Here is a 27224-nt window from a genome sequence, read left to right as displayed (position 1 = left end):
ATCAGAAAAGGGTATTCTGTTTGTAAAAACTTTATTGGTAACATTTAAAATGTTTTGATTAAGTAGTGAACAAACTGAAGACTACTACAGCTAATTTTAAACTTATTGAAAATGTGTGTGTATTTTATTTTGACGTTTTTAGGAAGACAAAATTATTTAAAAGCATATTTAATTTTTTAAATGAAAGGAAAATAAAAATACAACCATGAGTTGCAAACTTTAACAACATTTAACATTTTATATATATAAAATCAGGAGTCTACGGATCCCCAGAGGGACAACGAAGTAAAAAAATAAAAATGATATCTGATGCTTCGATGTCCCTTCAGAGTCTCCGTTGTAACAAAACATTAAAAACATTTATTATTAATTATTTATCTATTTATTTCAGCAGTTAAAGTCACTTTTAAATGGTTGCATTGCATTTTCGTCTAAGACGTGTCGCTTTTCTGCAGCCAAGCGCAGTTAAAGGCAAATCAAAGCAGTTGTCATGGCAACTGGAGTCAGGTGCGCTGTTTGCACACTTGTGTATGCGTTTGCCTGTGCACACTATTACCCATTAGTGTTCGCAGACAATCGTGTGTTTGCAAAACGCGTAAAAGATGAATGGTGACCAAACAACATTTACGCACGCTCAATTAATGGTGTTCTAATGGTGGCACGCGACGTGCGTAAAAAGGCGCAAAATGGCCTTTGGAAAAAAAACGGTAAATGTGGTCGCTGCGTGATTTTAGTGACGGGGGGAGGAGGGGACCAAGCATAAGTGAGGGTGAGTGGATGGCGTGGGCTTGTCCCCCTCCAAGCCGCACATCATCATCATCATCCTCGGCGGGTACACAGCAACAGCCTCGTACGCATCCTCCTCCTCTTTCTCCTCCTCCTCTTTCTCCTCCTCCTCCTCATCCTCAGCATCTCCAGGCCGGAGGGACGCAGGATTTAAGGTGAGCGTAAAAATCAGCCCGATTATGGTTTCAGGAGCATTTATTTTCCTCCTCTCGTGTCGCATTAAGACGATGTGGAGAAAAGCGCGATGGGCGGATCCACGACTGCTCGGCTTCACGCTGCAGTTGAGATCGATTTTGTGAATCGGGCCTGTGGAATATCTCACAGACTCAGTCGTGACAGGCTGCCTTCCGTGTGGTTTTCTAAGAATGAGCGCATATGTGAGGATGGGAGCTGGAGGGAAATCATCTGCTGATCTGCGTTTTCAATCCGACTCTGTTTGGATGAACTGTTGGTGACGGGGCCTCCTTCACCGGCGCTCCAGCTGAGACATTTGTGCCTTTTTTAAGCCAAAGTCTTGGACAAATTGTTCATCACCGATCAGCTGCATGTCCAACATATTCATAGAGGTGCCAGATCAGCTCAAAACAGGTGTAATAAATTCGTTTTTTTTAGGTCTGGTTGGGGGATTCCTTGCAGAAGATCAGTATGTTCTCAAGGCAGGAATAAGATGCTCATGGTGTGAAGACCGGCTCAGCTCCACTAAACCTGATTGGAAGAAGATTATGCCAAAAGCTCCAAAAAAATTGAACAATTTCAATTCATCAAACAGCTTCTTAGTTGTATTTTTCCACCAATAATACATTTTTAATCATTTCGGATCACATTAATGCTACTAGTTTATAGCTAGACTCCATGAACGGATGTGTTTTAAAGACCCACTCCAATGAAAATGTGTTTTTAACTTTTTATTGTGGCATTTTTTCATATATAGAGAGAATTAATATTTAAATTGAAAGATCATATTTTTGATGGAAAATCTAGGGCTCGGTTGATCAAATTGATTAATCAATCTAAGTTTAATAGATCAGTTATCGATCCAAAAAAAGTAGAGATCGATGTACGCATAATGCTAAAGTCTGCTAGCTTGATGTTAATGAAATAATGGGATTTCCCATAGGACGGCTAATGCTAACGCCCAATCGACCTAAACATACATTGTTGACTAAAGCTTCGTTACCACTGAGCGGTGGACAGGTCCGGTACGTTATGGACCAGTTAATTCTGGTGAGCGTTTCGACTCAGTTAAGCCTCGCTTCCACTGAGCATGCTAGTGTAGACCGCCAGCGTGTCATTGCTCTTTTGTAGTGCGACGACTACAAAAACAACAATGGAGTTCACCCAGAGCTCATCTTTTTCTTGCTTTACTTTTTGTACATCGTGTATAACAGAATTTTAATGTTTAAAACAAGATTGCAAGCACCTAAGAAGAATACCGCCATAAAGAGAAAAAACGGAATCGCTAGCTTAGCGCTATACTGGTGCTTTCTAATGTCATCATCACTTTCTGTCAATCAGCGAATGGCTTCAGTGGTTCCACCGCAGCTTTCCTGTTCTTTTTTTCTATAGACCTGCAACAGAGGGCAGCCCTCTAGGTACGGGCTGGAACGGTTTAATGGAAACGCTCAAAATACCAAAACTGTACCGTACTGGGCTGCTCAGTGGAAACCAGGCTTAATGAACATCTGTATATACTCACAGGCATGCATTTTCCAAACTTTAAAGGAAACATTTTTTTAAGTAATTTGTCATCTAAAGTACACTTTTTTTCTCAAACTTAAGAAACTAAGGTGTAATCGCCACCTAGTGGCCAAACTGAAAACGCCCTCCAGGAGAGGCAGAACAATTGTTGAAGCTTCTCCGTTTGAGAATCCATGTAACACTGTATGATATTAACAATCTCAATATAATTTTACAAGTATATATTTTACAGTACTTGGACTGTATCAGATTAACATGAATATTTTCAAAACATATACATAGATTATTAATGTATTCCTAAAAAAACGTGTCAAAATATCCAAACTGTGTGTACACAGTTTGGATATTTTGACAAGTATATATTTTACAAGTATATATTTTACAGTACTTGGACTGTATCAGATTAACATGAATATTTTCAAAACATATACATAGATTATTAATGTATTTCTAAAAAAACGTGTCAAAATATCCATACTGTGTAAACTCAAAAATGAATTGAATCAAATTCAATTTGGTGAATCAAAAGAATAGAAAGACATCAGAATCAAATTGATCCATGCTCTGATTGGTGATACCCAGCCCTAGTATATCGTACCATCCCTGCTTTTCTTCATTCTGATGCATCAGCTTGTAGACGACTAGATTCATGTATGTCTTTATTTTATTCAAAATTGTCGCCATATTTGTTGCACCGCTATTAGGCTGGGGGTGTGAGAGCTTCCGAAAAGTTGTTGGGAAGTGGGGGCGGGCTTACTCCACACCACAATTCACAATTCAGAGGTGAATTTCTAAGAAACTCCTGCAGAAACAATGTCCTTAGAATATATATATTTTTATTATTTTGGCTAAAAATGACATAATCATAATTAACAGACCACTGGGAACACTTTTAAAACAGATCAAAAGATGAGCTTCTTTGCATGTAAAAGACTTTATTTTCTTTGTTTTGGAACAGGCAAAACCGGCCTACGTCTGTGTCAATAAAGCTTGGCCAGGTCGACGAGGCCTGGTGCTTTGATCTGAGCTTATCATGCTGCTGACAGTGCAGGATCTGCTGCCTCATCACTGTGTCCAAACAAATCCAAAACAAATGCAGCACCATTGTGTCAGTACTGGGACTGAAATGTAAACCCATCACAGGTGATATGTTTTAATCTGAGCATCTGTGATGTAATCCTGCATCCTTTGTGTTTTTTTCCCACCAGAATATGTTATTTTTTAATTAATAATGATTCACTCTTACATAGGTGTTATATATTTATGAATTTTGATGCAGGATTTTATTTCACTGATTAGACAATCTATATGATTAAAAAAAAAAAAAAACATCCAGAAAGCTAAGATGTCTGACCAGAAGAGCAGATTTGATGCTGATTCTGTGAACTTTGCTTCTAAACACTCACTTTTAGAGAGCTTCTGTCAGACCTGGTATTACCTGTTAGATTTTCTTTTTAAAGCAGGAGTTAAAGTGCACGTGCGTCTCATTATTGTTACTTTATGGCACCACAAATTCAAAGTGACATGTCGTCCTAATGCATGATGACCTGAGGCACACTTACAAGCTGCTGCATTGAAATTAGAACGGGTGATCCTGAGCCATTTAACCCTTTAGAAAAAAAAGAAAACAACATATTTTTATATATGTAATAATAACAATAATAAAAATAAACTTTATTTATAAAGCACTTAAATTGCCCAAACAGACCCAAAGTCCTGGACAATGGCAGAAGATAAAAACATAAAGAGAATCAGATAAAATTAGATCAAAAGTGTACTATGAAATGCTTATAAAGTGAGATTCTTAAAATCAAAAACACATCAAAACAAAACATTAAAGCGAACTAATGGAATGTTGTGGAATAAAAGAACAAGAGGGAACCTCTTCATTACATAGTAAAAGTCAAGTTAAAAAAGTGCATTTTATATGTATTTGTTACTATTTTTAAAAATAGAGAGAGAATTAAAAATTATTATCTAGAATTTTTGACAGTTTTCCATGATTTCCTTTCAAAATAAAAGACTTCCTGTGTCACACAGGATCATGTCACTGCAGCTAATGTAGCATAACGGTCTATTTTACAGTTTGCGGTGCAGCTCAGCAAGAAATTTACCTATCTAACAAACTAAATTATTCTTTTATTTTTATTTCTGTTTGTTAAACAATATAAAATCCACCTGATTTTCTGTGGTTCATGGGGTTGTAAAATCTGTCAGTGTTTCAGTACGACTTTGGTTAACTGTGAATGATTGTTGGAGAATTACAGGAACCTTATGGAGGAGCACGTACTGTGCTTCAACTGTTTGTGAATGTGTTGAACAAAGTTTGAGTTAATTTACTTGTTACTCTACTGTTACTTTTTGTTTTTCTTTAACCAAAGAGGCACAATGAAGGGGTCAGAGTCACAAGTGGCTCAGGTTTCAGATTTAGTCATTTATTCTCGTTAAACCTGTTATTTAATTACATAAACTATCAATCCCTTATTGATTTTACCCTGATCACATTCAGAGTTTGCAAATCCTGGATCTCCTGACTGGATCACACAACATGTAACACTTGTACTGAAATTCTTTATTAGAGATTTAAAGCATTTACAGTATTAATGTGGTTACAACATAAATATGTTTCTCAAAGTTTTCTTTTTAATATAAAAGTATATTTTATGGGACTGTTGGTAAGTCTTTAGAGTTATTTTCCCCCTTCTAATGTATTTAATTCACCTTTTCTTTGTTTTGAAGCCATAAACGGAAGCTTAGTTCACCCCCGATTTTGATACAAACTGTACCTAATGCTGAGTAATGAAAGGGTTTTGGATACAAACAAGTTAGCACCAATATCTAACTATTTCTGATGGCTCAAACAATGCTGGTTATTCGGATGTCCCATTAATTCCCTGCACATGCACTGACCCTCCACTGTGAGCTGATGCACTTAAAGGCTTTCCACATTAGGAAATAGCCATTAAAAAGCACTCTGTGTTTTTGCATGGCGCTGCCTCACCCCATAATTGCTGCTGAGGCCCGTATGTGACTCAGCAGAGAGCAAAACTGGGCGGATGTGATCTGAAAACAGGTGTAACCAGAAAAACACGGTTTGGTTCATGGAAATATCAACAGGGAGCTTTAAGATAATTAAAACTCAGAGGGATTGTGATACAATGGTTTTACCACATGCTTTAGTAAATTGGACATTTTCGATTATCGTTCACTGAGAACTTTTAGTCTGTTTTAAGTGAAGTTGTGTTTCAGAATTCAAGAGGACATTTATGTCGTATCGGTGTCTCTGCTCAGGCTTCCTGTTGTTGGTTCTCTGGTGTGCTGAGGTGTGTTGTTGTCCACCTATCAGCCAGATATTCAACCCAAAGAACATGAAAACACAAATATTTAATCACTGTACTTCATCTAGTTTCTGTTGCAGCAAGGTCAACCTAAATGATTAACCTTCCACCACCATGCTTGGCTGTTGTTTAACCCTTTAACACCGGAAATGTTGCCGCCAACACCTAAATAACACACCGCCTTTGACCTTCTGTACTTTTTGGCGATGAATCAGCTGATTCTTATGCGGAGAAAAGCGGCTTTTCTTATCAGCTTTGTAGATATGCAACACATTTGTAATTTAGTGGTACATTTTGACGCAAAGCTGCTTTTCTATGCTTCAGAATCTGCTGGAATTATACGTTAATGCATACTCGGTTGAAGAGTTACGGTAATACAAAGAATATAAACTCTGCATCTAGATATCTGGTGTTAAAGAGTTTTTGTGAATTACATAAGATAGTTATCCAATTATATTTTGCTCTTCAGACTTTACTCCAGATATCCTGATTTATTCAAACAAGATATTTTCAGACTGATGGGCCAAATCTACTAAAAAGCCCTTCTTTTATTTGTTTTGCTAATCAGAAATATTTTTTGTATCAGTTATCTGGGTGTGGTTGGGTTAACTATTCATTAAAATGCAATTTTTGAGGTAAATTTATTGATAAAATTACATAGCTTTCATTTATGTCCAGAATTTTTTTTAATCACTTATACGTTGCATTTTTTTGGATCAACTTAAAGACACCCTTTCATGAAAATTGTGTTTTTTAACATGTTCTCGTAGCATTTTTCTCATGATGGAGGACACATCTAAAGAAAATGAAGCTCAAAATTGTGTTTCTGAATATTTCTATTTTCAAATCCCTTCCAATATGGAGCAGATGGAGACATATTTGAAATATAGCGTCTTTGTGACACATACTGGGCAGGGCCACAAGATCCCTGGTTACCTTCATTCTGATGCATAGACACATAGATCCATGAACGTCTTTGTTTTCTTCATCTGGCTCCAAACTGTACGGCTGGATGGCTCCAATATTGCTCTCCATTTTTGATGGATCCGTAATGTTAGCTTGGGGTTGGGAGGGGCTGTAAGCTAACAGGTGTACACATAAACAGATGGATGATGGGAAATAGAGACGGGCTTACGCCACAATAACAACTCAGAGGTGAATTTCTAATGAACTGCTCCTGCTCTGCAGAAACTATGTCCTTAAAAAATGAAAAGATTTTGGGTTTGGATCAAAAGATGATCAGATGATGAGATGAATGATTGAAAATTACTACTAAAAAAGATTTCTGGTTCTAAAGAAATAACCTGTGGCATTTCAAACTTTTACATCTGGGGTTTAATTAACATTTCACATTTAGAAATGCATTTTTATGTTTCTTTTGTAGCTTATTATGTTTTTAGCCTTTTCATTTTTCATACAATGTGGGTAGATTTCATTTGTTTTCTGTATTGGATTTGATTAACTTAAGACATGAAAGCAAACGTAAATGTATGTTTTTGAAGTGATTTTCTACAATCAAAGTTGGTGTTTTTCATTACTTGGTCATTCTTTTTTTAAATATATTCCTGTCACCACAATGTGTGTTTTTTACATTGTTTGTTTTCTCTCTGTGTTTCTTATTCTAACCAGAAAAGTCAACAATTATTTCAGTCAGCTGTCTCTTTGGGCTTCAGGGTCGCAATATTTTCACTCTTTTGTTGAATGTTTTTGCAGAAAAGGTTGGCATAAAAATTAATCGGCTAACATCAAATAAAGTTCATAATATTACATACAATTTAATAATTTCTGTAATATTTAGAAGACTACTTTGCTTACCTCATGTGTCAAAGTCAAGGCCCAGGGGCTGAACACGGCCCTCCGGGTAATTATATACAATTTTATTGTCATTAATGGCCCGAGGTTATCTTGCGCTTATTACTGACATATAATTTTGAAAAAATACATTTTTATGAAGGATAAAAGTAGTTTTAGTGCAATAAATGTTTATCTTGTAAGGTGTATTTTGGATTTTGGATTGAGTTTGACTCTGAACCCCTTTTTTGTCCTCTTCACAGACATAAAAAGAGGCTTTTGTCCCATACATTGGTTGATCTAACCGAAGCCCCACACGTTAAGGGGATCTCAAGAATCTTTTGACCCTTGGTGCACCGTTTGAAACCCCTTCAACATGGAGGACGGCTACCAAAACCGGACTGCCTTCATTAAAGGTGCCAAAGACATCGCCAAAGAAGTCAAGCGGCAAGCGTCCAAGAAGGTGGGCCGCTCGGTGGACAAGATGAGCGACGAGTACGCCAGGCGCTCCTACAGCCGCTTTGAGGAGGACGACGACGATGACTACCCCATGCAGGGTAGCCAAGATGGAGGCTATTACCGTGGCGACAGCACGGCGAGGAACGACGACGAAGGAGGCCACAGTGACTCCACGGAGGGTCACGATGAAGACGATGAGATCTACGAGGGAGAATACCAGGGGATCCCCCGGGCCGACTCGGGCAAAGGCAGCCTGGCCGGAGGTCCGGGGTCAATGACAACCGGAGGTCAAGAGTTCAGAGACATCGATGTGTCTGACGCTCAGAGGCAGAAGGATAAGGAGGAGCTGGCCCAGCAGTACGAGACCATCCTGCAAGAGTGCGGCCATGGGAAGTTCCAGTGGACCCTGTACTTTGTGCTGGGTTTGGCACTCATGGCTGACGGCGTGGAAATCTTCGTGGTCGGGTTCGTCCTTCCTAGCGCAGAGAAGGACATGTGTCTGTCCGAACCCAACAAAAGCATGCTTGGTGAGAAAAACTCATATTTATGCATTTTTTGTGTGTCATTGTGTGTTAACTTCATAAAAAAAACTTTATTCAAACTGTGATGCATCTCCTGACATATAAATGCTAAATAACTATTTAAAACACCTAAATGAGTCACGGTGTTGCTCATGGTGACACGTTTGTTCAACACGTGTGTCATAGCCAACCAGAAAAACCAGAGACTGAGGATGATTAACCTTCAGTATATTTACCCTCCACTCTTATTACATGACGTGCTCTATTTGTTTACTGGCTAGATCAGTTATTGCATTGTTCCACAAACACACATGGTTATGGCTAAATAGATGCAACAGGTAAACAGAAATATTTCAATGAGGAAATTCACCCTAAATGTTTGGCAATAAAGAAAATGAACCAATTATTTGCAAATAAGGGACAGGAAATTCAGGAAAGCAAAATGTTATTCCTGAAATGATATCTTCTACAATGAGAAAAGAGGTCGCTTAAAAATAAAAAAAGTACATGAATCTTTAGACTAGAAAATAATAAAATAGTCTGTCCATCCAAAAAGTTACTCTTACTGAAAAAGAAATGTTATTCTAATATATCTACACTGTATAAAAAAGAAATATTGGACCAACTAACAAAAGCTCCGTAATTTCTTACATTTAAAAATATATAATTATCAAATTAAATATTTATGTGGAGTTAAAACGATAACGATATTTATTGTGATACAACTTTTTTTCTATAGAAGAATTAGTCTATCGTGATAGGCTTTTATTTTGAAAGGTCTGAAATTAACACTTGTCAGTTGTGAGCATTCTTTGGCGAGTAAAAGTTAGAGGGTTAGTCAACACATGACTGGTAAACGTATACGACATATACATACATATATATATATGAATACAATTTCATGATATAAAAAACTCCATACCTCTCAGCCCTACGTTGAGTAAACTATCAACTCAAAATTTTTAATTTGATGAAAACTAATCATTTTAAATGTAGCAACTACAGAACTTTTGTTATATAATCCAATGTTTCACTTTTTCAGTGTAGAAAAAAGGAGTTCCCCACAGCATTTAAAATGGACTAAAAAAGCTAAATTTTAAAAAGAATTACTTTAAAATTACTTTAAATTAAATGCCTTAGAGCTCAATAAGTATTTTTTGCAAGTTTTAAGCAAATTGCTTGTATATATATATATATATATATATATATATATATATATATATATATTTATAGACCTAATTGTAGTTCATTTTAATTATAGTGACCAAAAATATAGTCTCATAAGTGAAAATGACAAATTTTAGAACAAAATTGGAATTTCCTCTTAGTAGTATCTTCATAAAACCTAAAACTACTGCTTATTCTTACAACATAAATCTAACATTTTGCTTCCAAAAAGATGACAATCAATGACTGCCAGTCCAACTTAAAACAAAAAACATTGATCATTAAGTAAGTCTTGGTGCAGACAATGTTTCACTCTTCCAGTAATTTATATGAATTTCCTATTAAACTAAAGTCATTGTAGTATTTTTTGTTGTTGTAATGCCTCCATTTTGTTTACTCTCTGCACAGGTCTGATTGTTTATTTTGGGATGATGGTTGGGGCTTTCCTCTGGGGAGCTCTGGCTGACCGGATAGGCCGCCGGCAGTCTCTTCTCATCTCTCTCTCCATCAACAGCATCTTCTCCTTTTTCTCCTCTTTCGTCCAGGGCTACAGCACTTTTCTCTTCTGCCGTCTCCTGTCAGGAGTTGGGTAAGCGCCAACATGACCGTTGAAGATTTTTGTGCAGATAAGATTTTTTTAATCAAAGCTAAATCTTTAAAGCCAAAGCTCAAATGAATCGGGATGTGGGGTTTCTCTTGCTCTTCCTGTGCATTGGAGAATTAAGGTGGAATTGTTTCTTCTTCTTCACTTCTGCTCGGTTTAGATGTAGCTGAACACTGCACACCACAAAATCAATAAATGGGTAATCTGATGGTCCTTCGACGGGCTGGCGACCCGTCAAAGGTGTACTCTGCTTTTGCCTTACTATGACTGAGATAGGCCCCAGCAACCCCATTATCCCAAACGAGATTTAAGTTGGTTTAGAAAATCAAATGATTAGCCAATCACACAATCACAGCTACACATTAGAGGTTGTAAAATGAGACAAAGCAAAACAAAAAATGAGTGTATTTTTGTCTCTGTTGTTATGTTAAAGTCTTTAAATCCCACTCTGATAATCTTTTGATAGATTTTTTTTACAAACTATGATCATGATGTTTTTGGAATCGATTCTCATTTTTGCAGAATTGGTGGTTCAATTCCCATTGTGTTTTCCTACTACTCTGAGTTTTTGGCCCAAGAGAAGCGCGGTGAACACCTCAGCTGGCTCTGCATGTTCTGGATGATTGGAGGAATATATGCATCTGCTATGGCCTGGACTATCATCCCACATTATGGTGAGTGGAAAAGTGGTGCAGTAGTCACAGTCATCACGCTATCATTTTTCCTCTGCATATCATTTTCTAATTAAGTTTGATCATTTTTAATGAATTTGGGAAAAAGTACTTTGACTATTTTTCAAACTATAAAGACTATAAGTCGCAGCAACCAAAAAATGCACAATAAAGAAGAGAAAAATAATATTTTTGGACCTCTCGCCAAACTATGTAAAAAATTTGAGTTATATTCTGAAACTTAAATTTAATTTAAGACAATTAGCAGTTAGCCTAACAAACACAATAAAAGAAAACTCTGAGAACCACTTAACTGAAATACAACAAAACTATAAGCGATAAAAGCTATCTAAATATTCTATCTTTATAATAATAGCTATAATCTCACTATATATCTAGCTATTTTTTTAATTTATGGTCTTTGGAGATACTTAATGCACAAGAATACAAAAACAGCCTTTAAAAATGATGAAACTGAGTCAATAAATTCAGATAACATTGTAAACATTTGCTAAAAATCTGCAAAAACTCATCATAGCCAAACTAGTTGGAGGTGTTTTTAATCTTGATAAAGCTAGGCTAATCTTTAATTTGATTAAACGTATCAATGCACCTCCGTAATCTTTACATAAATTACATTTTTTCAGTTTTAACCCTGTAAAGCCCAATACATCAAAGAAAGTCGTTTTTGAAATGAATATTTATAAGCTCTTTGATGACATCCACAAAAAAATTTTGCAATGCTATTTTAGATATAGATAGTATCAGTTATGCTACAGTCTGTTATATGATACATCTTTGCATGTAACAATTTTAGTTTGAGATGCAAAACTTTGTTCAGGAAATGTTCAGGAAAAAACACCTTATTTACCCACTTCCTCAAAATTGATCCACACATTTTTAAGGTTTGATTGTATTATAAAAAAAGAATTAATGACTAATGTTGTATCCTTTAAATACAGCAAGTAGTCATTTAAACAAATGAAAAACAATAGAGGATTTATTATGTTCATAAAGTTTCGAAAATTAGCAAAAACATTTCCCGCTAAAAGTGTTTTTTTGAGATGTCATGGAAGTAGCCATTTTGTATATTGAGCAGGAAAAGCCCTTCTACTGCCCCTAGTGGAATGATGACAAACTACAGGGCAAATTTAACAGGCTTAAACTGACGTATAGTTGGCCTTTCTTGACACTGCAGAGCTCCGTGAATCTCTTCAGCTATAACTACTCGTGATCAGATTTTTATGATAATTTTTTTTTTTTTCCTCTCAGGATGGAGTTTCCAGATGGGTTCAGCGTATCAGTTCCATAGCTGGCGTGTGTTCGTGCTAGTGTGTGCTTTCCCGTCTGTGGCGGCCATCGCAGCCCTAAACGCTATGCCTGAGAGTCCTCGCTTTTATCTTGAGGTGATTTTTTTTTTTTTTTTTTTAATTGACGTACATATTGATGATTGACAAACATTTTGTGGAATTGGGGAATAAGGTGTAAAATCTGCCTTGTTTTAAAACAGAATGGCAAACACGACGAAGGCTGGATGATTCTGAAGCAAGTCCATGACACAAATATGCGAGGAAAGGGGCACCCAGAGAAAGTCTTTTCTGTAAGTTTTTTTTAAGGAAACAATTACATTATACACTCAAAAAGGTGAGTTACTGTTGAATTTGGTAAAATGCTTGGTGGTAAGTAGAATCTTTCCAGTCTGCATCAAACTGTACCTATTAAAAAAATAGCACATTTAGTGGCATAACAAAATGAAATGTTTGTTTGCACTTATTAGCTCTTGATGAAAATATAAGTCGGGTACAAACATCCAATTATTTGTTAACAAAAGAAGAAATATTGTTTAGTTCCTTTAAAAAGTGATTTCTTTTAAATATGAAAGAAAAGTTGCAACTCTGATGGTTTTTAAGGTCACTAACATCTCCATCAGATGTTGCCATAACAACCACTATCACATCATCAGGAGAATTTTTTTTCCCTCATGATAATGAGATAGTAGATGTCATTATCTCGTGATAACGATATAGTAGATATTTTTAGAATGAGACAGCAAACTTTGTTATCTTGTGATAAAGACATCTACTATCATGTTACCACAGGAAAAAAACATTTTTTCCTCATGATAGCGAGATAGTAGATGTTATCTCGTGATAATGAGATAGTAAATATTATTATCATGAGACAGCAAACTTTATCTCGCGATAATGACTTTTATGTTATCATGAGAAAAAAAGTTTTTTCCTCTTAAAAGCAAAATAGTAGATGTTATCTCATGATAATGAGATAGTAGATATTATTATCACGACACAACAAAAAAACGTTATCATGATAATGACATTTACTATCATGTTATTACGAAAAAAGTGTTTTTTTCCTCATGATAGCGAGATAGTAGATGTTATCTCATGATAACGACATTTCCTATCATGTTATCATGGGAAAACACGTATTTTCTTGTGATAATGAAATAGTAGATGTCATAAACTCATGATAACAAGACAGTTGGTGTCAATACAACGTGATAACACATTTCATCATGTTGTGCTAACGAGATAGAAGATATCATTATCAAGAGATAACTAAATTTGTTATCTTGTGATAACGACATTCTCTATCACGTTATCACTAATAAACAGTTTTCTTCTGATAGTGAAATAGTAGATGTCGTTATCTCATGACAAAAAGTTGTTATCTTGTGATATTGACATCCACTATCATGTTATCAGAAGAAAACAAGATTTTTCTTGTGATAACGAGATAGTGGAATTTGTCATAAATCTCTTGATAATGAGATAGCAGATGTTGTTGTCACAAGATAACAAATGTTATTATGTCATGATGACGAGATAGTAGATGCCATCATCATGAGATGTCAAAATATTGTAAGAACAAGACTACAAAAAATATCCGTATTTCATTTTTCTACATTCCACAGCAAAACAAAGCAGTTTGTCAGAGAAAATGACGCCAGGCAGAGATTGTTCTGATGTTGTTGGCCTTAAACAACCTTCAAATTGTGGCGGCCACAGCAGTGGAGGTGGCTGCAGTTCAGTGATCCTGCAGTTGTTGTCAATCTTTAAAGTGACCAGATGAGGGAACGGGGCTGTTTTCATGTCCCCAAGAACAAATGTGGGGATCACCAATGAAAATCCAGTACACTCATGCTAAAGAGAACTATAAAATCTTTATCATGAGAAAAAACAAAAGCATATTTTCTTCTGATAATGAGACAATAGATGTCGTTATCATGAAAAAATGGCGGGAAAAAAGGAAAGGTGGATGTCATGAGAAAACGATTCTATCATAAACTCTGTTGTTATCACAAGAAAACAATGTGAAAAAACTATATTGTTATCATGAGAAAACAGGTAAAAAAATGTTTTTTGCACTTTCCGTTTTCATCCTTGGTTAACTTAAGCATCAGAAAAAAATCATTTTGTTTTTAGAAATGTTTGGTTAAACCACAAGTTGCAGTTGGGTTATTATCTCCAACATTTTAGACCTGTGTCTGTGTGATCCAAGGTGACCACAATCAAGACGGTGAAGCCGGTGGATGAATTGGTGGACATTGGCACTGACACCCCCGTATGGCAACGCTACCAACTGAAGATTATGAGCCTTTCCCAACAGGTCAGTACATTGAGATTTCATTAAAATGATCTAAAAAAAGTATTATCGTTAAGGTCACAATTATGGAATAAAGGGGTCTTGTATTAATTAAATAAAAAAAGATAAATAAATCCTCCACTGAATATATTTCCTCCATGTATCTATTGATATGTGAGACTTTAAAGTAAAATCAATCGATAAAAAGTCAAAAAGAAGCTAAATAAAACATGGTTTTAGTTGCACCACATTTGTTACAACACTGCTGAGCACAACAAGATACTTTCTGGCTGTATTTGCATTCAGCCTACGTGCTGCGACAGTACACGTGCACGCCTACACCCCCTATCATCCCACCCACTGATGCAAACTAAAAAAAAAAAATCATGACACTAAAAGTTCGACTTACTTTCAGTTTCTGAGTCATTCAACTTAAAGTCCCACTTTAAGCCTTCTTTTTAGCCAAAATTTTATATAAAAAAAAAAAGCTGTCATTTTTAATTTAACCCATTGGATTATCCTCTGATCTGTTCTAGATAAGGAAAAATATCCTTGCTTGCTTCAGCCCGGAATATAAACGGACAACTTTCATGCTCATGGCTGTGTGGTTCACCATGTCCTTCAGGTAAAGTGAACTAAAGTAGCAGACACTTTAACATGTGCCAAACTGACTTTTAACACATCCTTCCGTCTGTCTCGTCTCTCCAAACTTGGCAGCTATTACGGATTGACGGTGTGGTTCCCCGACATGATCAAGTACATCCAGAAGCAGGAATACGACTCTCGAACTAAGACCTTCACAAAGGAGCGAGTGGAGCACGTCACTTTCAACTTCACCCTGGAAAACCAAATACATAGCCACGGATACTATTTTAACGACAAGTAAGCTTTTATTTTTAAACTCTAAAATATACATCAATGGAGATTTTTTTTTTTTTTTTTTTTTTTTCGGAGCAGCTCCAACAACAGACGCTTTCCCACAGGTTCCTCAACCTGAAGATGAAGTCGATGGTGTTTGAGAACTCTGTGTTTGAGGAGTGCTACTTCGAGGACATCACCTCCACACACACCTTCTTCAAGAACTGCACCTTCATCGCAAGTTTGTTTTACAACACAGGTAAATGGGAGCTTACTGACACATTTATGATCAATTGTGATATTTCGTTTTTCACTCCTTGTTGAAAAAAAAGCTAAATATAAAAATAATAGAAGCTTTCTTGGCAAAATGAAAGCAGACAATATTTGTATGATATTGAAGATCCAGCCCCACTGAATTACCTCAGAGGAATCTTTCAAAATAAAACAGAGTATTTACTGTTACGCAGGAACATTTCCAACATGTTTTGTTGGAAATCAAGATCTTGATGGAGACTAAATAACCACACAAATAGACAACAGCAAAACTGTTTCTGGTAACCGTAGGTTACGCTGGTGCAGTACAACTATCACCATGGCGACCCAAACATATCCATCCCTGGCTTCCTCGAAGATTAGATAGGAAACACTGCTTTGAGATTAGGTTAAACGGACAGAACAAGAACCGTAGACACCAGTTAACAGAAGACAGATGCATCCCACGGTGAGCGTAGAGAAGTTTCTGTGACAACGCCGTGTGGTTTTGATTTAAATCCACATGTCAGGGTTAGGCCTGGAAAATACATCTCAGGACACCATTTTCTTTGCAGTATTTTCTCAGCTATGGCAGATTTATCTGCTTTTAGCTTTTTTGGTGACACCGGCAGCTGCCATCTGCTGATCCATAAAGCCAGCTGTACATTCCTTCATGTTTGTATCACTCAAACATCAAAAAAGAAAAAAAAAATCTTCCCTTTTTCAGGTTTACTCTCCTTAGAATTATATCTGTTATTGTTCCGGATTTGGTATTAGCAAGTTACTTTTTTACTGCAGTCTTAGTGACATGAGGACATTTAAACTAAGTTATGACGTTTTTTTCTACATAAAGATATCCTGAGAAAATAGAAAATTGTTTGGGTTCTGCTGAGAGCAACTTTGATTGAAAACAGAGCAGGAAAGGTTTTGTGGTGAATTCTATGAAGTACTGGCAGCCTTCCCTAAAATATGATTTAATCATATTTTTTTCCCTTTTTTGGGGGAATAACTAGTCCTTTTTGGAAGGATGTGGGATTGGATCACAACAAAGACATTCAATCTCCAGAATCTGAACAAGCGTGTGGTTTTCCATGTTACTGCGAGTGAAAAAATTCCAGGTTCCTCTGGAAATTTCACGTTTAAGCGACCGCTTCCAATGAAAAGTTTTTGCGTTTTGGGGTTTGGGATTTAAAATTTAGCCTAACTACACTAGTTTTTATAACTCTTTTCTGGCTTTATATACAAAATACTAGTTAAACCAGGACAAACTTTGACCAATCAGGGGCTCAGATTTTGTAGGTGAAACTCACTGCATAGTTGGTTCATCTGGTGAACCTAGACACAGTGAAAACCCTGGCGCCCTTTGCATTTGTTTTTATAAAATAAAGATGAACGACTCTCCTGACATGATGCTTATCCATATCCGCCATTTCAAGGACGTTAGCAATAAACTGATCTGTTTCCGTTTTGAGCCTGTATTGCAGATTTGCACCCATTTGACATTTCACACCAAGGCTCTTCCAATTGTGGGGGGCAAACATGTAATAGTAAACAGTAGAAAATAAGAAGGCCCTCCCTGCTTGTGCAGTGTGAACACTATTAACTGAAGGCACATCAAATGTTCGATGTGTACCTAGCTTTTTTAACTTTTTATTTTCAAAAACACATTTTTTTCTATAGAAATCAACCAAACCAAAGATTCAAAACTAAAATGATTAAACAAACATGCATCCTTACTTCCAACCTAGTCTTGCTTAATTCTTAACGTTAATAAAAAAGAAACAATAAACAACAATAATAAATACCTCTATTTATATATGTGCATAAAAAATATCAGCATATCAAGCATCCCTTAATTTAAATATTCAAGTAGCACTTCACTCCACTGCTGATCAAAAACCTCATTTTCATATGAAGGGAAGCGTTGCTTGAGTGATGTGTACCTAGCTTTAATGTAAAAGCATTGCTGTGTCATCTATTGTTTATCCTCTCCAATACATGTTTATGTCTCAATTATGTGTTAAAACGTAATTCAACAAAAATGAGTATTAAAGCAAATATTGTTGCATCTTTTATTCATTAAGCTATGTGCGCATTTGACTTGTGTTCAAGAATGAGCTAAACTTCTGTTCAGCTTATGGTGTTCACACTGTACAAGCAGGGTGGGCCTTCTTTGTCTGTTTGCTAGCGCATGTCCACCAACAACAAATGGAAGAGGATTGATGTGAGGTTAAGTCTTGCTCCAAGCTTTTTCTTTCACAGCTCTATTCCAATATACACAGTGAAATACTCATAATTCCGTCCGGGCACAAACTGCTTCTATTAGTTTCTCCTTCATGATCAATTTTTCAACAGTTGATGCTTCAGTAAGTTAAAGGAGACGCCATCAACATGTCACGACCAAATCTGAGTCCCTGATTGGTCAAAGTTTGACTTGATTTAACTTTCAACGCTCATTGGCCGCAAGTTTTGTTTGAAAACGGTCGTAGAAACTTGTTTAGCTACTTGTTTAGTGAACGTTTTAAACGCAGAACCCTAAAACCTGCACTAAAGCAAGTTTATATAGACTTTTCATTGGAATTCATCGGTTCTTGACACAGACTGGACATTAAAATTGTTTTCATTCAAATTTTTACCGTGAAAGTTTCAAAGAGGTTTTTTAGCATTAAAATTTCGAAAAACTTCAAAGTAATTACATGTAATTATGGTGCTTAGAATAAATCCTTTGAACATTGTAGATACAGAACTTCAGTGAAGGTTCACACCTGTTTATAAAAATACATTTTTAAATACAATATTTTGACTTTGTCTTTTCTTTGTTTTTTGTTTTAAATACTTTTATTTCATCTATACTCTTTTGATCTGTGTTATAAAACAGTTTGATCTCATTTTTTGCAGTAAAAAAATACATTTACCACTCAGACTTGGGTTTTTTTTTATATATAAAGAAATTAAAAGTAAATTTTTAGAACAAATTGTAAAAAAATGTTAAGGGTTAATAACACAAATCCCAAAGATCTCTGTAAAACTCTGAAAAGAATTTTGCGGAATGAATCAAAACATCTGTGATCTTCAACAATGATGATCTGATTCCTCTTTGTTCCGTCAGACTTGTTCAAATACAGATTCGTCGACTGCAAACTGGTCAACAGCACGTTCCTCCACAACAAAGAGGGCTGTGTGCTGGACTTCAGCGACGACTTTAACAACGCCTACATGATTTATTTCATCAACTTCCTGGGCACACTGGCGGTGCTGCCTGGAAACATCGTCTCCGCTCTGCTAATGGACAAAATTGGCCGTCTAAGGATGCTGGGTGGGTCATTTTGTTTGGTGATGTGGTTGTATGAATTCCCTCACTACTCTTAGTGTATTTTTAGGGCATTAACCATTTTTTCGGGTGTACAATTCCCAAATCCAAAAAAAATTTCCCTGAAGTCTCTTCTGAAAACCAGTGTACATTGATGGTCACTAGATTGGCAAATATAGACCATAAGAATTAGTAGAACACAGTATTTGTAAAAATGTCCATATTTATTAGGTTTTTATTTTGGGAAAAGGGTGATGTCATATTTGGTGTTTAAACAATAAAAGTAGTGAGCATGGTGTCTTAATTGCTTTTAAAATTAAGATAATCCCAAACTATGTCGTATTTTAGTAGTTAGGGAGGGAATTTGGACATAGTGGTGGCTGCAGAATGAGTTTCTTTCAGTGTGCTGCTTCCTCTCTCCTCACAGCCGGGTCCAGTGTCATATCTTGTGTCAGCTGTTTCTTCCTGATGTTTGGGAACAGTGAGTCAGGGATGATCGCCCTCCTCTGTCTGTTTGGGGGCATCAGCATCGCCTCTTGGAACGCCCTGGATGTGGTCACAGTGGAGCTGTACCCCTCTGATAAAAGGTAGGGTGGAAGCTCCTTTTTATGTCGACAGAGATACATTTATGTAATGTTTTCTACAGCATTATGCATGTATTGAATTATTTAAGGAATAGATGGAGGAGAACAACAGAAATCATTGTTTAGACTTAATACAATGGGGTTCAGCAGAGTTCTGTTTTAGGACCCATTTTAATCAATTCTTGAATTGACCTAAATGAGTCACATTTTTTTTTCACTAATATGTTGATACTTCTGTTGCTTAATGCTATAGAAAAACTCGTGTTAAAGCCACTGAAATCCCATAGAGCCCTATTGTTGTCCAAAACTTGTTGCATTCATTAATCATGAAGCTAAATCAAAGCTTTGGATCTTCCACCGACAGCCAAAAGTATATTTTGATTTTTGATTTTATCTGCTTGTGTTTATGCCTTTTTTTTGTCTCTATCCTTTAAAATTTAGATTTTGAGCAGAACAGACTTTTTTCTGTCAATAGAGGCTTTTAAAGAATAATTTGCCACATGTCACAGATCTATTCTGTCCACTCTGACACACCAAAATAATAATAATAATAATAAATGTAATTTATGAAATGGACCCAGCAAGAAAAGATGCTTTACCTGGATCACTGGCTTCAGTTTGACCCATTGACTGTATATGAGAACTGGAGTGTTGACGCCATCCATAGAAAATGCCTTACTTCCAGCTCTAACCGAATAAAGCTATTTCAGGCACCATTTTTTGTGATACAGACGCCACAATTTTGGAATTAGACAACATGTTTGGTCGGATTCATTGTTTCTGTGGCAACCGCTCTTGCCAATCAGGAGTGAGCTTGTTTCAAATGTTTGACCTGAAACTGAATACTTCTACTGAGGCATCTGATCGGTCAGTTTATTATTTAAATAACTTCAACTGCTGAAAAAAAATAGGATTTTTATAGATTAGTTAAAAAAAATGTCAGTTTCTTGGAGCCAGCAGGTACTTCCTGTTTGGAACATGAGAGGGAGGGGTTACTCAGTCCAGGTCTCACTGTACAGTCAATAGAAATGACCACAATTTAATGTCTTTGATACATCTCAGGTGTTGGTATTGATGAAACATGAAAAACTAATTCAACTTTTTATAACTAGTTTTTCCCTTTCCCTTTATAATAAATTCAATGTGCAGAAATTTTATGTTTTTCCTGCAGCTCCTGGTGAATTGTGAGGTATTTATTGATTATAATGAGTAAGAAAAAATGTTTTTGTTGTTGCACGGTGTTGTAACATCCAACTAAGATTGTGCTTGTCCCTCTTTTCTTCAGGACCACAGCATTTGGTTTCTTGAATGCCCTCTGTAAACTGGCTGCCGTGTTGGGCATCAGTATTTTCCAGTCGTTTGTCGGCATCACTAAGGCCTTACCCATCCTGTTCGCCGCCGGTGCCCTCGCCGCCGGCAGTTTCCTTGCAACAAAGTTGCCCGAAACTCGCGGCCAAGTGTTACAGTAAGGAAAAAAATGACCAGCAGTGGGCAGTGGCGTAAAGCTGGAGAGCATGGCCAAGCCCTGGAGCCCAAACACCCCTGAGAGCTTCAAACGCCGCCTGTCTGTCACACAGAAACAGAACAGACCGCCCTCCCAAATGTAGGCCTAGAATCCTTTGAAATGTGGATTGCATCCTTTTAATCTGTTTGCAGACACACAGCGATCATAAAAGAAGAGCACACACATGTGGACAAAGCTATTAGAGCATCACAACACCTCTGCTTTAGTCAGCTGCTCTCTACCAGATGTGGTTTTATACATATACACATACATTATGAAGGAATCACCCTAAAAGATGATGTGTTTTTATGCAGTCTACAGACACGATCGCTGTGTTATTTTGTTTTTTTTTTTGTTATGGGTTTCAGTGACTGGCTTACAGTGCTGCTAATAATTTACTGTGATTTTTGTGGTAAAACCTGATTTATATTTTCAATCAAAAGCGTGTTTATAGGTGTATTTTGTGACTGTTCCTTTTTTCTAAAATGAAATCACAAATATCTGACCCTTGAAAACTGCTTGTTACTAAAGCCAGACCTGCTGAATGAATGCTGTTACTTTCTGCCACATGACGTTCTAACATTCCAGTGAGGCTGGGTTTATTCAGACACCTTTCCCTTTCAGTTCCTGAATAATTCCGGCTAAATTGTTGCCACGAAACTCAAACAGGTAAAGATGCATTTCACAGGATTCTCTGTTGTGCATGGGAAGAGTTGGAGCCATTTCCTCTGTGTTGAACCAGTGTTTCCCCTCCCTGATGTGTGGAATGTTGTTGGCGTTTTTATGTGGATTGCACAAATGTCTGTGGGATGGGTTTGGGTTGCATAAAAACGATGGGAAATCAATTTTTTTTAAAAACAGAATCAGTCATGTGAGTGTTTGTGGGGCTTTTTTTATTAGAGAAAATTACTCCATTGACTTTTTTAATCAAAATGCTGGATGTTACAACTTGAGACTTGGTGGTTGATTTGTACATTAGTAAAAATATGTTTTATAAGGTTAGCACAAAAAAAAATACTTTACATTCCACCGTTTAGGCAAATGAGTGCAACCATGTTATCATCATTTGTACTGTGGTTACATCATTTTTGTCATTTGATAAATTCACAACAATTATTTTTTTCTTTTAGGTTTATTTTAGGTAAACTTTAATATAGGGCACTTGTTTTTTCTGGAGTCATATAGTCAACCTTGACTTTGAATTGGACCCTACGCCCCTCCCCCCTCCACCAGACTAACCCTTACTGGCTGAGCGGCTGCCCCTCCACCTCTGCCTCCCTTATATTTTTCATGGAAAAAAAAAACCCAAAATGGCGGCTTTCCTGTTGGTTTATCTCCGTAGCAACCATCCTATTTTGGGTTTTCCTGGGGATGATGAACACGTCCATGTCATTTTTAGAAGTATCGGCAAAAGTACATTTTTGGATTTCCTTGGCAACCAAGGTTTTTTGTTAAAAAATCTTTATATGTCCATTTAATATGTCAAATCGTTTTGTTCAGCTTGAGCCACCAATTCATGAATTACATTTCCACAATATTCCGGTAAAAAATGTGCGAGCAACAAGAAGATGCCACTTTTGCTACTTCCAATTTTAATATTATTTCCCCAGTAACTTCCCAATTATGCTCGAGGAGTTAGGAAGCAATAGATTGAGGAGTTAGAATTTGTAGCTGGTACTAAAGCTAATTTGTTTTTATTCAAAATGGTAGCCTGTGCTCATATTTGACTCTTTTATCACTAAAATATGTCTTTAAATTTGACCAAACTTCATGACAAACTCATCCTAATCGTCACTATAAGTTTCTCCAAAGGTGTAAACCAACGTGTGCTGACAATCAATAAGTCAAAGTGTGACAGTTTGACCCAAAAAAACGCCCTCTGTTTGTGCATGTTCTGAATGATATTATCTTATCATAAAAAGACACAGAGATGGCATCCAAAAACATTTAGATTCTATATTTTACCAATACAAGGTGAATGTTTTTTTGTTATTTTATTCCCGCAGTTTTTAAAGAATTCTTTTTATATTTCCTAATCTCTTCTTAGTTAGTATTTCTTTCAAAGATTTAGTCATATGTGACATTTCTGTGTTTGCAAAGGTTCCCTTAGCAAAAAGTAGTCTTTTTAAATGTGCTACAGTGTACTTACTCTATGCTAAAAGTGAGGTACTATACTTAAAGTTTTGTTTTTATGTACTATCTTTATATTGTAAACTTAAAATATTCCAATTTAGACTGAAGAAGTATTCAGTTAAGTATACTTCCTACATGTACATGGTCTACAGTATATTTGCTAATCTTACACTCAAGTATACTTAATAAATTAAACTACTACTTTTTGCTGAGGGTTATCATCCATCTTGTCACCAACAGAAAACATTGTTTACTTCTTTTAGCTTAACTTAGCATAAACAGAAAACGGCAAGGAAGCTTTTTCACTCTTTATGCTAAGCTAAGCTAATCTATGCTGAAATAAGCTAAGCTAACCACTGACTGACTGTATTTTTTTAGATTTGTCGGTTTTAAACACGAGAACTTAGTTTTATATGAAGCCCCTGACAAGCATGAAAATTTAGATTTTTTTTTTAAGCAAAAAAGTATTTTTCTGAGGCTACGTTCACATCGTCTTTGGGAACGCATGTTCAAGCTTGTTTGTAAATGTGCGTAAACATGCGTTTCAGGCCTGCCAGTTAAACCAGGTTGAACTTTGACCAATCAGGGATTTGGTAGCCACATATGGATTTGGTTCATCTGGTGAATCTGGACACGGTGTAGAGCCTGACGATGTTTGTTTATCAGTTAAAGATACACTGACATGATTATGATGAATATCCATGCTAGGACGCTAACAAATGAACTAAATAATTTCTGTAATGTGCCCAAATCGTGAGATTAGCACCACTTTGACATTTCGCACCCACCCTCTTCCAACTCTAGGTGGCGGACATGTGCTAGTAAACAGAAGAAAAAGCCCTTCGATGGACGCGCACATACTAGAGCGCGTTCGAATGTCTGGTGTGAACGAAGCTTCAAGTTTTGTCAAATTATGTTCCATCAATTTTTTATAATTTTTTTAAAAGAACAAATCTTTTAATTTTGTTCCAGACTATTTTCCTACTTTTTTTTCTTTGTTCAGGACCAAGGAATATATTTAAAAGAGAAAAAAAAAATATTCTGGAAATCTATCTTTCATAACCTACCTGGGTGTTCTTGTGCAGATGCGGTTTGGTCTTTTAGCATCTGGCTGCTCAGTCATCCCTGAAAGTGCCTTTCTCCTCAGAGACAGTCAGTCTCAGAGATGACTCCATTTAGGGAAAAAAAAGCTTCAACGACAACGTCGCCCTCCAAAACTCTGTACACAACTGATCGTAACGCATGTTTCGTGCCGTGTTGTCTGACTACTTCCTGTATGCCAGCTGTTCTTGTCCAAAGAAAGAACAAGTGTTCTCATTGTTGTATGATGATATAGACTTGTTGCTTGCAGTGGTTTTTTTCTTAATCAAAGTGGGGTTAAAAAGTGGTTACAACTTAAGTTTGTGTTCTGAAAGTAAGTGGTGGCAGTGCTCCTTGTTTACCTGAACCCAGGTGATTTTTATCCATAGTTATGAAGTATATATGATGACATTTATACCGTAAATGCTCGTAAGCCTACAGTTTATCTTGTTACGAAGATACGAGGTGGGTTAAGGCCGGGGAAAGGCAATAGTTACCGGAATGAAGATGCATTCATCGTGTAAAAAAGATTATATTGCTCGGTTGTTTGTACAAATCCATGAAAAAGACGGAAGCGGAAGCAATAACGTGGAGCCCTTCCCCCGTTAAAGCAACAAATTCTATCAAACCCTTATAATGTGTTGACCTAAACACAACCTAAAGGTTAAATTAAAGCTCCTAATGTAAAAGATTATAAAATGTGTAGAATTTCCATTCTATATAAATATATATATTTACATACACCTGTACAAATTGTGAAAAGGATTGCTGGTTTAATTGTATCAATGATAGTGATATGGAATGTGGTGGAAATTAAACACTAGTCTACAGGACTTTTCCTAATAATGGCAGTTTGTTAAATGTTTTTATGGCATGATTTGTTGTTTTGGTTCTGGAGAACACACAGCCGAGTCCAAAATGAATCCGAAAAAACGGACTTACTTATGCCAGAAATCCCGTCGCCACGGGGAACCTGCAGGAATCCTCCACTGTAGCTTGGACTCGAGGAGTGTCCTCATTTTTTCTTTTATTTAGTTTGATTTAACTGAAAAGTCTTTCTCTTTACGTGACTTCACTTGAGAAATTCAGTGTATTTCGTGTAGAAACTAGATGTTTGTACGTGAAAGTTTGGAGTTTGTGGAACAAAAAGATCAAGGAAAACAAACAAAAAAAAGACAATATTCGATGCTGTTATATGTCGTCCTCATGTTTTGTAAATGAAAATCTTGGTAAACTGAATATTTCATTTCTTGTTATTGAAATACTTTAGTGATGCTGAAAAGGTGCTGTATTTTCTGTGAGTTGCTTGTTGTGCTGGAATTGGCACTTTGGTGCCAGTTTTCCAGTTTCATGATGGGAATCATAACTCAAAAATAAACATTGCAAAAGATCCGCTTGGTCTTGGATTGCATTGAATGTCTTTAATTCTACTCTTTTTCTTCCTAACCTAAAAATGACATTTCTGAAAATGTTTTAAATGCCATCAACATTGACAGAAAAGCTAATTCGATTGCTAGTTTCTTTCATTTTCATTGTCCCACTCCGAACATTTTTTTGTGCTATTATAAAAGCATTTGGCACAAAGTAAGTCTGCCCTTTCTTCCCATCATCCCTTTGTTTATACTGTCTCCCACTAGCTTACAGCCCCTCACACTCCGAACCTAAAAATACATCGAAAATGGCGGGCAAAATTGTAGTTTTGAGCCAGATTCCGGTTAAACCAAGACACACATGGATCCGTCTGTCTACAAGTGGATACATGAGCAGGGAGCTTGTGTGGCTTTGAGAAAAATGTTACAAGTACATGTCAAACACACACACACACAAAGTCACATTTTTTAATCGGAGTGGGGTTTTTAAGATGTGTTGTACACCCCTGCATTTGTGGAATAGTTCTATCCAAATTTTCAGAGCCCGTGATGGACCTGGTAAGTTAAGAATGTGCCACAGGTTGAACAATTATGACTAGAATGGGTAAATTTTATCACCTAAAAATAGAAAAATTATCTACCTTCTTGAAAATGATAAAGCTGGGCCCATAAAAGAGGTTAGACGAGCAAAACTCAACGAAGATGCTTGACAGAAAACATGTTTTAACAGACCTTAATCTGAATCCAAACTGAACTGAACTCCAGATATATCAGGGGATTTATGTGGCAGATCAGACCATTGACAAATGGGGAGGGGAGACTTTACAATACATTATCGTCTTAAATAAATGTAAAATTAGATCAGTTTAATGAAGCTTATGTATACTCAAAATAAATGTAAAAGCTTCAATGAACAACCCCAGCCCCCCTTTCCTTCCTCTGTTGGTTTGATCCTCTGCACGAGCTTCAGCATAAAAAGCAGCTATGGATAGCTACAGATATGAAACCAGTTAACAAATCTAAAAAAGAAAAACTAAATGTAGCTGCTGCATGAAGTTAATCTGGATTTAGAAGCCACTAGATTTTCATAGACCACTGCAGTTATTGCTTTCTAGGACCAAGATACAGGGACTGAAATTATAGTTGGCATTTCTAAATACAGAAATAGGACAAAATGTTTTGAATATAAAAATTTCACATTTAAGGATATTTTAAGCCTATTGAGATCTTTAGAAATGCACCACCTTCAAACCAAAGAGTAGTTTCCAGCATGTACTGTGATCCAGTTTCCACAGTCAGATTTCTCTACCGTAGTCCTCGGGACTCGTCTCACAGGTTTTACATGAACCGAACTAGTCTAATCTAGTTCTGGGTCTGCAACTTTCAAAACTCACTGACCACAATGCAGTACGAGCCACAAAGTCTTATTTCACTCCTAAGAGAAAAAATAAGTTATTACTGTTTTAAGAGATTTATCATAACTTTGTTTTTG

General features: G+C 36.4%; 1 protein-coding gene across 1 annotated transcript; it reads left to right on the top strand.

The window, feature by feature from the left end:
• The first annotated feature begins 587 nt into the window (after positions 1-587).
• On the top strand, positions 588-25754 carry LOC112162939 (synaptic vesicle glycoprotein 2A). The gene is made up of 13 exons (XM_024298953.2): positions 588-941; positions 7877-8599; positions 10169-10349; positions 10887-11038; positions 12308-12441; positions 12546-12635; positions 14558-14665; positions 15178-15266; positions 15359-15523; positions 15625-15758; positions 18861-19067; positions 19489-19648; positions 20931-25754. Exons 2-13 carry the CDS (start codon positions 7990-7992, stop codon positions 21112-21114), a joined length of 2214 nt encoding a protein of 737 aa, XP_024154721.1. The 5' UTR covers positions 588-941; positions 7877-7989; the 3' UTR covers positions 21115-25754.
• The last annotated feature ends 1470 nt before the right edge of the window (positions 25755-27224 follow it).

The sequence above is a fragment of the Oryzias melastigma genome, linkage group LG11 (assembly GCF_002922805.2).
Source record: "Oryzias melastigma strain HK-1 linkage group LG11, ASM292280v2, whole genome shotgun sequence".
In the NCBI taxonomy this organism is placed as follows: Eukaryota; Metazoa; Chordata; class Actinopteri; order Beloniformes; family Adrianichthyidae; genus Oryzias; species Oryzias melastigma.
The sequence above is the reverse complement of the archived record's forward strand: the minus strand, read 5'-3'. Positions and strand labels throughout refer to the sequence as shown.